The sequence below is a fragment of the Aplysia californica genome, unplaced genomic scaffold, assembly GCF_000002075.1.
Source record: "Aplysia californica isolate F4 #8 unplaced genomic scaffold, AplCal3.0 scaffold00602, whole genome shotgun sequence".
In the NCBI taxonomy this organism is placed as follows: Eukaryota; Metazoa; Mollusca; class Gastropoda; order Aplysiida; family Aplysiidae; genus Aplysia; species Aplysia californica.
In genome coordinates this window covers 436,730-449,741 of record NW_004797872.1, presented here as the reverse complement: position 1 = coordinate 449,741, position 13,012 = coordinate 436,730, and the positions used below count along the sequence as shown (strand labels likewise).

The window sequence follows — 13,012 nt, the reverse complement described above, 5'->3', positions numbered from 1 at the left end:
TTATTATATCTTTCTTTCTTTGTTTTTGGAGGTACATATCTGCCGCTGCGTGATCTTACAATTTGCGTGGAAAAGGGGTGTGATGGGTCGTTTATAATGCTTATTATACGTGTGGTGCTATACATTTCATCCATTCTATTAAAATCATATCCAGAGATCTTGCTGGCTTTCCTAATGGTTCTGTCAAATTTTGCTTTATCTCTCACCTTACAATTCCCACCCCAGCAGCAAATACGAAATAACAGCACATTTTCAATCATAGAATGGTAAAAAAAGGGACATAATCTTATTGTCAACACGGAAACTTCTTAATTTCCTTAAAAGAAACATTCTTTGATTTACTTTTTTATGCACAAGAGCAGCGTGGGTTTGCCAGTCAAGTTTGTGGTCGATTGTTACACCAAGATACTTGTAAGAGCTCACCACCTCCACCTCTTCATCTTTAATAAATAGTGGTTGCAATTGGTCTTTTTTTACTCTAAAGTCTATTATTAATTCCTTTGTCTTTTTTACATTTAATAAAAGGAAGTGGTTATCACACCAATTTGTAAATAGATTCACAGCGTCCCTGTATTCATTCTCATTTGTTGTTATAAGGCCTTGTAGAGTGGAATCATCCGCACATTTTATTAGTTTGATGTTTTTGTTATCAAAAGTACAGTCGTTGGTGTAGAGCGTGAACAAGACAGGGGAGATTACACAGCCTTGGGGCACACCGGTGTTCGTGAATATTAGGTCGGATTTTACACCATTTAATTTTACATATTGATTTCAACTGTGTATTGCTTACTTGCCTTTTTAAAGGTACTTTTATTATAATATTTATACTGACTATAGTGGCTTCAGTTTTGGGCAAGAAATAATTTTGAAATTTGCCCAGAGGAAGGCCTACTCTTTTTTTTTTAAATTCTATCACCACCAAGGGATCTTTAATGAATGCGTTTAATGTGCAGAACTTCAGCACAAGACCTCCAAATTTTTCATCCTTGTCTTTTTTTTTTAGTAGAGGTTTTACGGCGCTCGCAACTGCATAAGGTCATATAAGCGCCAAAAGATTAGAGGTGTTACAAGAGAGTAACAAACATGAAACATGAAAAAGGGAAGATGATAGGAAAGAAGAAGCAAACCACACCAGACCACCTGCCAACCACCCACCATCCTTATCTGAGAGACTTGGTGCTCGATCTTACCAACACACACACACACTTCCCAGAAATTATATTTTGACCTCTCAGTTGCAAGTCAAGTCAGCTTTACGCAGTCGAGAAAAGCAATAAAAAGAACAAAGAACGTTTTCAGAAACTCAGCAGTTAGTTCACATTTCTTTTAATCACCCCCCCCCCCCCCCCCCCCACACACACACACACACACACACCCCCCCGGACACAATTTAGGTCCTTTGGGAGGCGGACTTCCACACTTTCCGTCAGGGCCAACCCAGCCAGGGATAGATATAACATCTCAGCAGAAATATAGAGATACTTGATTAAAGTCTTCCCACACAGGAATCGAACCCAGTTTTTCTGCATGCAATAGCAAAATACCAACCACTACACCACAGACACAGGTTTCTTATCCCCTTTGACAAAAGGAATAAAATCTTGCAAGCTACAACTTTTTCCTGCCCCAGCAATGCTAAAAAGAAGCTCAAGTGGAAATGAAATCTACTAGATTCTAATTCAATAATGTTCATTAATTGACTAATTCAATATTGTTCGTTTTCGTAAGAGTTTTATGGCACTTGTAACACAATAAGGTCATTTAGTAAGTGCCGAATATTCGGTGTGTTACAAGTGAGCAACAAACACAAAAAAGGAGGAACGATAGTTTTAGTGAGTTTTACGGCACTTGCAACATAATACAGTGGGTGTTGCATTCAACGAGGTTGCTGGGACCGGCTTGGTGTCCTCGTTGGATCCGACCTCTCGTTGAACGTGACTGAGGCTAAAGAAAAAAAAGGAGACAAGTTATTATATTACACGATGTACCAATACCAGGAATTACAACGAAAATCTCAAGCAGCATCAGTGCGCGCGTGTTTGACCTGTGTTCTGACCGTCATTTCTGCTTTTTAAAATTTGTTTTTCCGCAACACTTGTAGTGGGGTAACATACCCAAATACTCTCTCACACCTAGGCCTAGATCTACATACAGTGAAGGCGGGAGCTTGGGTTTTCTGATCTAGGGGAGAAAAGAAAATTGAAAAAAAATGAAGGTCTCCATCTAGACCTACCCATCCAGGGTTCATCCAGTTTCACACAGTCCGATCGCGTTCCCACCCACCCCCTCCCATCCCTACCGTAGGCTAACCCTCGCCCATCCTCTTGGCTTTGGGGCTCATGTTAGGAGGCACACTATATCTAGCAATACAATGCGTTAGGAATCGAGGATGGGCCTTGTGTTTTGCATGAGATGGAGAGAAAGGAGAAAAATTATTCGCTTTTGGGCCCGCTAATTGCTTTCATTTGGTTATCGCGACCTCGGTCTGTTTGCAACCTCGTTGGAGCTGACGTATATTTACAAAGAGATATTGCGGAAAAAATCGGGGATTAAGGATTGCCTCGTTGGAGTCGACTTCTCGTAGAATGCGACCTCGTTGAATGCGACACCCACTGTATAAGGTCATACAAGTGCCAAAGAATAGAGGTGTTACAAGATAGTAACAAACACAAAAAAAGAGGAGAGAGAAGGACGATATCTTTTGATAGGCCAACCACCCACTAAGGAGAGATAATGAAATACATGTTTGATAGGAAAGAAGGAGCAAACCACACCAGAGCACCATCCAACCACCCACAATAATGTTCACAAAGAAGGAAAAGAAGCAACAAACAACAGACTCAAACAAATCATGTACATTTTATTCACATAATGCACTTCATGAAATCATGCCCACATACGTAATAAGATTCAACGCACATTTTGCTTACAATGCTCACTTTCATAATTTACCCATAATCCCTGGCACTGTAAGAATGATGATAGTATGGAAGTGACCCTGTAACTGTCCGACAACTCACATTTTTGTTTTTCTCCCCTCTCAACAACTTCTCTCGGATATCACTCTCCTTTCGGCCGTACTTCTACCTCTTTCAAAAGAATATCCACCGAAACATGATTTTTAACTCTTTGTGCTTTGTGCCCTATCCCCTTGAGCTTTGTAGGACCTGTGACAGGACCAGCGCCTCTGAACTCTCTTGAGGAGACCGCTAGATTTGCACCACTGCTTGCCAAGATCTACGTTTGGTGAGCAGAAGGGTAACGGACGGTAGAGTATGCTCAAGCGTGCACTGGATGCATCATGATAAAATTAAAGTCGAAAGGAACAAAATTATAATACATTACTACAGCACATTCAAGTTCCCGTATCCGTGTGTAAAGGAACCTGTTACGAATGTTGGAAAAACAAAATTATCACAAATTTAAACATAACCAAAGAGGTTTTTAAGAAACTAAATACAATTTTGACAACACAAAAGCATATGGACACTGGAAAACTTTCAAAACCTAAACACCCCCCCCCCCACTCCCCTCTTCTCCACCCCTTCACAACAAGAGAAATGTTATTTGATATATCTAAGCTGTTAATTGTGCACAAAATACTGAGCTGCAGTTGACACACAAACTTTGCACAGTTTTCTTTCAATATATATATAAACTGAGCGTAAAATTGCACTTTTCTGCTATAGGTCTGAAAAACAGAAAGGTCAGTTGATGCAGTAGCAGGAAGCTCTATGGTCGTCTATCTCAGCCATCCTTCTTCGAGATCGAGGAAAACAGGTTCACATGTCACTCCCAGGGCAGCTATCTTCAATTTACATAAAGTCATCGTCATCAGCTCCAAGATTGTCCTGCAACAAACAGACGAAAATAGATCAAAATCATTCCAAAAAGTTATCAAGTTGTGACAGCCTTCAATGAAGACAAAACAAAAGACTTTTGAACTTTAACTATAACCCTAAGCCAGGGGTCACCAAACTACGACCCTTACACCAGATCTAGCCTGCCAGGTCAGTTCTTTGGGCCTGCCAATGGAAAGGTGTGTTTGTAACCTGCTCAGAACTTATCACCAAAATATTTCAATCATTTCACTGAACTTAAATGTGCAAATTGAATGTGCTTTTATAACTGCTAGCTTATTGTCTTTATTTCTTTTAGTGTATTTTGTATTTTTTGTAGTATAAATCAACAAGCGGATTGTCTTTATTTTTTATGTATTCAAAGTATTGAAAGGAACAAAACAGTTCCCCAACCCGGACACGGCATCTCTCCAATATCCAGCCTACTGAAAAAAAATTGCCCCTGACTTAAGCTATGACTTTGAACTTTTTAGCCCTTGACCTAAACTATAGATTTCAACTCTTTGAGCTCAGACCTAAGCTATAACTTTCAACTCTTTCAGCCCAGACCTAAGCTATAACTTTTCACTCTTTCAGCCCAGACCTAAGCTATAACTTTCAACTCTTGGAGCCCTCACCCACAGAACAGACAGGAGCCTTGTTTCCACCAACTGCTCCATAAACACTGAAGTACAGAGGGGAAAAGGAAGTCACGCTCACACAAACACTCACGCCCATCTGGTTTAAATGAATCAATACCTCCAAATAAAGGGATGCCAAACTCCTTTCATTTTCCATATTTCTAGATTTAAAGACAATGAACAAAGAATGCGGTAACATTTTTTTCTTGAAACATGTTTGCCAGTATCATTTTTACAAGACAGCTGGGCTACATATAGGTGAAGAAAACCCATTTATAAAATAATAATAATAATAATAATTGCATTTACATAGCGCATATCTATGCTCAAGAGCATTCTCTATGCGCTTTACAACTATTAGAGGCAAATCTGATAAAAGTATTGTCCAAATACGGTACATACCTTATTCGACGACATATTTTCTGACCGCATTAGATTATTATAGGACCTGCAAGATAAATCAAACAAACAAAAATTATACATTGTTTAAAAGAATTTATACAAACAATCTGAAAAAACCCCAAAAAGAACGTACTCATGGAATTCCTTTGCAAAATATGAAAGAAAGAAAAGCATCAAAACATATTTACTGAAAGATTTCTGCTTTTTTTTGTCCTCTATGCTAGCTTCATGGTTTTTCATGTTGTAACGATATCCTTACATTAGTCTATTTATCAATCTCTGCAAGGCATTCCATTTAATATCATGTATAGAAACTATCCAGCAATGTCTGTGGTGTAGCGGGTAGAGACTTTACTGTCGCATACAAGAGACCCGAGTTCGATTCCTGAGTGGAGAGAAATTTTTTTAACAGATATCTCCATCTTTCTGCTGGAATGTTATATCCCTCTCACCTCAAGTAGGCCCTGACAGGCAAAGTTATGAGTCCGCCTCCTAAATGATCTCAATTAAAGTGTGCGTGCGTGTGTGGTGTGTGTGTGTGTGTGTGTGTGTGTAGTGTGTGTGTGTGTGTGTGTGTGTGTGTGTAGTGTGTGTGTGTGTGTGTGTGTGTGTGTGTGTGTGTGTGTGTGTGTGTGTGTGTAGTGTGTGTGTGTGTGTGTGTGTGTGTGTGTGTGTGTGTGTGTGCGTGTGTGGTGTGTGGTGTGTGTGAACACCTACAATTCAAATATTTTTTTCAGAACCGTTCTCTGGGGACTTTTACTTTGCACTGTGAGATTTCATTCTACCTTTGAGTGCACTGTGAGATTTCATTCTACCTTTGAGTGCACTGTGAGATTTCATTCTACCTTTGAGTGCACTGTGAGATTTCATTCTACCTTTGAGTGCACTGTGAGATTTCATTCTACCTTTGAGTGCACTGTGAGATTTCATTCTACCTTTGAGTGCACTGTGAGATTTCATTCTACCTTTGAGTGCACTGTGAGATTTCATTCTACCTTTGAGTGCACTGTGAGATTTCATTCTACCTTTGAGTGCACTGTGAGATTTCATTCTACCTTTGAGTGCACTGTGAGATTTCATTCTACCTTTGAGTGCACTGTGAGATTTCATTCTACCTTTGAGTGCACTGTGAGATTTCATTCTACCTTTGAGTGCACTGTGAGATTTCATTCTACCTTTGAGTGCACTGTGAGATTTCATTCTACCTTTGAGTGCACTGTGAGATTTCATTCTACCTTTGAGTGCACTGTGAGATTTCATTCTACCTTTGAGTGCACTGTGAGATTTCATTCTACCTTTGAGTGCATTGTGTGATTTCATTCTACCTTTGAGTGCACTGTGAGATTTCATTCTACGTTTGAGTTTGAGGCAGGACATTATGGCCCCTTCAACACAACTTACGTCACATCACATAGCCATATATATACACAAAATGGGGACACGGTTTTACTCATACTGATTTAGAAAAAAACAAAGCACGTAAAATATTACACGCACATCACATAAGATCAAACTTGGTTCAACAACTCATTACATACCTGCAGCCTAAACATGGGTACGAACCAACAGAATATGGGAGCCCCATCTTCCAGGAAATTTGACGCCATATTGTTTTTTAGTTTAAATGGAACTTTTACGGCGCTCGCAACCACATAAAGTCATATGAGCGCCAAGGGGTGGATGTCAACAGAGAAGTCCATACAGGGTATCAGGCATACTCCACCTCTCTAGCTTCAACAGCACAAAGTCTGCTTCGACTAACAAGGCTCCCCGGAAATAGTGGGTCACAAGAGAGTGACAAACATACAAAAGAAGTAGAGGAAAAATGACAATAGTAAGGATTAGGAAAGAAAAAGCAGCAGTTCCCTGTTGCAGTTCAGGCACAGTTATGAGCATGATATTGATGAATCAGCCCACATACAATTTTACTGAGCAGAAGAACATATTAATATCCCCCCTTTGAGAATGGCCTCGAGACACTTCAGTCAGTATCACCGCCACGGGGTTACAAGAGAGTAACAAACACAACAAAAGAAGGAGGAGAGATAAGGACGATACATGTTTGATAGGAAAGAAGAAGCAAACCACACCAGATCACCCGCCAACCACCCACAAGTCATACTGGACTGCAAAATGCTTTTAACATTTTCTTATAAACACACAAGTCTAGCTCACCTAAGTTCTGCTTGTTCTTGTTTCCGTTTCTCTTCTTCCTTTTCCCGCTGCTTCTGCTCCTGTTGTACCTTCTTTTGACTTTCTCTTTCTTTCCTGTCCCGCTCTTCCCTCAAAGCCCGGAAGTCTGGTTTGTCTTCCGTTTTTGTCTTGTTCAAGCGATTGACGATTTCATTGATCCTTTTTTCCACTCCAACTTTCTTCACCTAAAAGAAGCAAATTCAATATATATAGACAAACACAGCAAATAAATTATAAAGTATAAGTCGCAAAAAGAGGCATCCGTTAAAAACCACAGTAATTCCCTTATCAACGTATACAAATATATGTCTTCTTGACAGATCAACCATAAAAGTACCTGTAGGTTACCAGTTAATTTAGCAAGAAAATAAGATGGTTCTTTTCAAGGGCCATTCACAGACACTAAAGGTGTTCCAAAACTCTCCAAGCACTAAAATGGTAAAATAGAAGCCTTTTACCAGTTTAGATTCTGGATAATATGGATACCTTGCGGGCTTTGGTGCTTGGGGGAACTAAGCACTTCTGGACCTGTCCGGTGTGCAATGACGTTGTTGCCCAGGACAGGTAATACAGCTAAATTCTGGATAAGCACAGCAAACAATCAAAACACATTCAGTCACTGGAATAAGAGGGAAAACACTGTCAACGTCTCACCTCTTTGTCTTTGTGGAACCCAACTTGTCCAACATCCATACTTGCTGTCTTCTTCAGATTAGCCCACATGGTGTAAACGACATCTACATTATTTTGTTTGTTTCCTTAAAAAGAAAAGAACAGAAAAAGCGTGGAACAATAAATACGACTAATTAAATCTGTATTAGCTTTGGAAACTGTTTAAAATCACATTAGCTCTTCATTCTACAGGATGGAGATTATGCATATATAAGACCAACTCCTATCCACCTTCATTTCAACTTGTACTCCAAACATTTGTCAGACAGGATGAGACAGGATGAGACAGGATGAGACAGGATGAGACAACATTCTCTTTTCTTTCCAATGTTTTACATTTCCCTACTTCTGTGAGTTTACAAAGATTAAGACAAAAATATGGTAAAACATACAGAGTAAGACTGAAGAATGAGATCTCAGTTCATCTGTGATAAATAGCCAGCACGAATGTTCATATGGACTTGCCTGTTTATTTAAATCATAGGATGTTCTACCATATTAATTTTTTAAGTGCCAGATTTTGAGAAATGTGTGCGCCATACCTTGAATACTATTTGCCTTGACCAGCTGAGCACAGTCATCAATAACAGCTTGAGGAATGTCATCGATCATCTCGCCCTAGATTGCATGAAACACAAGGAATAAGAAATTTTTGTTCGTTTTAAATTTTAGTAAGGTATTACGGCACTCGCAACTGCATAAGGTCATATGAGCGCCAAGGGGTGGACGTCAACAGAGAAGTCCTTACAAGGAATCAGACTTACTCTGCTCACCTCTCTAGCTTCACCAGCACAAAGTCTGCTTCAACTATCAAGGCATCTCGGAAATAACGGGTCACAAGAGTGTGACAAACAAACAAAAGAAGTAGAGGAAAATGCTGATAGTAAGGATGAGGAAAGAAAAAGCAGCAGTTCCCTGCTACAGTTCAGGCACAGTTAGGAGCATGACATTGATGAATCGGCCCATTTACAATTACAATTCTACTGTGCATAAGAACTCGAGATGTCAATGTCCCCCTCTTTGGGAATGGCCTAAAGACACTTCAGTCAGCACGACCCCAGGGGGTTGAATAACAAATTTTGACGTACACATACTTCATCAACACAAAACAATCACACAAAAATGCACTGAGTTTGTTTGGAGGGTTTTTGTTAAAAAAAGAAAAGTGTACAATGAGCACATCTCAATTCATGAACACTGTCGTTGTGCTGAGCCTCACTAGACAAACAAATTGAAAGCAACAGGAGAAATGTGTACAGGGAAGACAACTGCGGAGCAGAATTGTTGTGGGCCTCTATGCTCTTCAAAGAGTTCAAAATAGACAAGACGAGTACAACAGTGAAATAAATAATGTTGGTACAATCTGAACTGAACCCTTCAACCCGTTAAAACATTCACAATATCTTCATTCCAATTCAATAGCGACAATCAATAGGTTACTCAGTTGTAAATTTTATACACACAACTTAAAAAGCTGTAAGTAACAAATACCCTTGAACAGCTAAAATTAAATAATTCCAGCAAAATTTCCAACACATATGACACATTTACGTGAGGAGCGACCCCTGAGGACCATTTTCTATGTTTGTTGCCCGAAAAGTTATGCATAGGAAAATCTCTTGATACGCAATTTTATTTTGGCATAGCTACAGCGGTTGCTATGGAAACGGCCGCCATCTTAAAAATAAACAATGAATTTCAAATCCCCCAGGTTTTCTTATTTACTGACCAAATTCTACCAAATATAGTGAAGGTATAACTGAACCAGACCCTATCAGCGTAACAGCGAGTTTTTTTCAATAAGTGCAAAATATTTTAAAATATGACAATTTTCCCAATGTAGAAAAAAACTTTATAAAATTTAGGTTGCGTAATCGCTTGCCAATGGAAAAGTGTTATTTTTTTCTCAAATATCTCTCTGTTACATTGATGGCAGTCTTGTCATCTATGTGTCCTGAAAGTTTCATGTCAAAAGGATGAAATCTAAGGAAGGAGTAAGGAAAAAACTGAAAAAATATGACATTTTGAGAAAAACGACAATTATTGTGAAAATTCACTATCTACGAGGAGAATAAAAACTTTGGCTATTTTTAGACAAAGAACTGGTTGATCTTCAAAAATCAGCCAACATCTCAATTTACATAGCCTGACCCAAAATCGGCAAAATCAAGGTTCACTCCTCCCCTAAATTCATTCGTTTTTACTAAAGCCACAATTTGCAACTAACTGTAATTCTCACAAAGCTTTATTCTAATTGAGAAAATAGCAAAATGAATATGTACGTAGAGAAGTCTTATCACACATCAACCCCCTCTGTCGTCCCTTAAAGATCATGCACACAACACTCACTGGATGTAACCGCAGGTACACGTGAGCTGAAGATAATTTATCCACATGAAACCTGAAAGGAGACAAAGCCATAGTGACTTTAGTTTAGTTTGGTAAAGCGACTTTAAAAAATTAAGACAAAGCCATAGTGACTTTAGTTTAGTTTGGTAAAGCCACTTGAAAAAATTGAAACTAGTACAAAATTATTAGAAATTTAAGTAAGAAAAACAAAACAAAGAGAATTTTTCTCTGATAATGTGCATGTCATCTTGTCATCTTGCTAAACATTTTCATGAATCATGAAAGAAATTTACTTCATGAATAGAAGAGGGTTAAACTTACTTTGCTCCAGACAGTGTTCTCTAAGCCAATATAATATAGACTAGTACTGTTATATACAACACTGTCAGATAAATGTTATAATATAAAAACTAACCATACATCCTCGGGCCATCCCCATCGTATCAAATCTTCATCTGTGGATTTATATGAAACAAAAATGAATAAATAGATAAATAAATAAATGTTTATATAATTATAATATTAAGAAAAAGAAAAAAAATGATAAATCATTATGGTATTTAATTAAATAAAATAAACAAATAACAAGAAATGGAATTAACTGAATGAATCTAAAGGCTACCTGTTCATAAAGTATTAAGTATTGAGGTCTCCAGGAAGCTCTATAAATTAATTTGCATCAATTTTTTTTTCTTCACAGTTTTCTACACAAAATATAACTTATTTTGGAGACAGAGAATCCCTTCCCATCAGGACACCAAACTGAAAGCAATCTTCCTACAAAAAATGAGAAAAGAATATGGACCCCTTCAGTTCAAATTCTGAACTTTCTCAAGCCAGCTTCCCAAAAGCAGCACAGAAGCCAAACAACCAAGCCAAAGACAAAAATTTGAACGTGACAAATATATGTGAGGCAGCGTGGTGAAAACAGACGCTCGTTAAAAAATCAAAAGTAAAGAAACGCATTTTTCAGCAGGTTTGTAATTTTTTTCAAATTTTTCTTTTTTGCCTAACACCTTTCATGCCCTTTAAATAATGAATTTCGATGTGGATTTTTACTGAAAAACGTTGATTAAAGGCACAAAAATGTAAGTTTTTAGTTTCCATGGACTCTCAAGCTGAGAAAATAACCAATTTTTGGCAGCCATTTTCTCACGAATTTTACCTCTGAAACCAAGTGACCCCCACCTCCTTCATTCGCAAATACCTTGACTTGTATTCAAGATAAATGGATTTTTTTCCCCATTCAAAGCAACAAGACAAAAGAACAAGCTTTAAGATGATACCAATAACTCTATCAGCCCAAAAATTGAGGGGAGCCTGATTCCACCGCATCATGAAACATAAATAAGTGTGAATCTCTTCAATTATATTCTCTAAAGCCGTTCCCCCCCCCCCAAAAAAAAAGAGAAAAAAAAATTATAGAAAAGAGAATTTTGAATACAAGGCCTGCAAGGGGTCAAAAACATTTGCATAAAAGCAAAAATAAAACTGACCAAAAACAAAACTATCAAGGTATCAATGTAACAGACTGCAGTGTTTCAATCAGAAAAGTGCCTCTGAAATTGAAATTCAGTTCGACTGGTTAAACAGAAATGTGTCACCACAGTCGCAAAAGAAAAAAAAAAAAAAAAACTCTGAAGCTGTTCAGTAGAAGAATAAAAATCAGGCCTTAATAATACTTTGTATTAACTTTATGAAAACCGCTGTTTGAAATGATAAAGGGTAGTTGACTAATGTGGACTGTGCATATCAAAACAATAACCATTGAGCGTCCAAACAGAACCATTTTCCGACTTACTTTCATTCTTGTCAAATCCCATGTATATGGAGTAGGGAGGTGATACAACTGTGAAAAAGAAAGAAAAAGAAAATTAAATGTAATTCAACTGTCGTCACATTTCTATAAATATTTACCTAAAGGTAAAGGAAATGATAAAAAGATGAATTGACAGTGTAAAAGGTGACAGTCTCAAAAAGAAAATTAAATACTGACACATCTTCTGGGACTCATGATAGAAATGATAATTTCTCAGTACACAAACTTTGCCAGAAAACATCAACATTTTTTTCTAAGAGGAATTTGGGTGTTCGGAACGTGGATCGTCAAAATCAGTCTCTGCAATCACTTAATTCTCTATTCCCCCAGTGACAAAAAGTGTTTAACTCTTTATCTCCGGCAAGCCACTCCCAGCAGCTCGGGCACATTCTTTTACGACGACTTCGACACCAAATCACTTTTCGCCAACTGCCGTAAACAGGTCTCTTATACCGGAAGTTCATTCATTAGATGAAGAATTATCAAAATAAGTTAAAGGTTTGCTAGTTTCGATTTAATGACCCATTTAATGATGTCATTTTGTCATTTTTAGATTTAGCACCAAAAAAGGGCCCCGGCGTAGTGGGTTTACCCCCCCTCGGAGATAAAGAGTTAATGAACAAGATTTAAAATATATAGCTGAATTTATCCTAGACAACCCTCCATTTTGGTCCGGAGAAAACTGGTTATCTTTCGTAGATCATACGTGAATATCTTGGACAATGTCATAGAAAACGGGACTCGAATCTGATTAAACAAAAATTATATTCAGACTCTGAACCGAGTCTAGCATGAGGTCACTTTCTGCATCATTAATATGAACAGAACAACCAAGTTGAGTTGACCTTGCCCGGGGGCAAAGTTCAATATGTCGATCAATGAGATCGCGTGAAGGGGGCAAAGTTCAATATGTCGATCAATGAGATCGCGTGAAGAGGGCAAAGTTCAATATGTCGATCAATGAGATCGCGTGAAGGGGGCAAAGTTAAATATGTCGACCAATGAGATCGTGTGAAGGGGGCAAAGTTCAATATGTCGACCAATGAGATCGTGTGAAGCGATCACGCACTCTCGGCTTGCTGGGGGAAGAAGTGTTG

At 38.2% G+C, this 13,012-nt stretch overlaps 1 protein-coding gene across 1 annotated transcript in view; it reads right to left on the bottom strand.

The window, feature by feature from the left end:
* Window positions 1-2,840: 2,840 nt before the first annotated feature.
* Window positions 2,841-13,012, bottom strand: part of LOC101861610 (coiled-coil domain-containing protein 25) — a 14,298-nt gene continuing 4,126 nt past the window's right edge. Inside the window, exons 2-9 of the mRNA XM_005107434.3 lie at window positions 11,898-11,945; window positions 10,512-10,551; window positions 10,097-10,148; window positions 8,290-8,365; window positions 7,730-7,833; window positions 7,058-7,260; window positions 4,883-4,928; window positions 2,841-3,851 (exon numbers count right to left, since the gene is read on the bottom strand). Of these exons, the coding sequence (XP_005107491.1) occupies window positions 3,816-3,851; window positions 4,883-4,928; window positions 7,058-7,260; window positions 7,730-7,833; window positions 8,290-8,365; window positions 10,097-10,148; window positions 10,512-10,551; window positions 11,898-11,945 (605 nt within the window). The 3' untranslated portion in view covers window positions 2,841-3,815. The remainder of the gene's footprint in view (window positions 3,852-4,882; window positions 4,929-7,057; window positions 7,261-7,729; window positions 7,834-8,289; window positions 8,366-10,096; window positions 10,149-10,511; window positions 10,552-11,897; window positions 11,946-13,012) is intronic.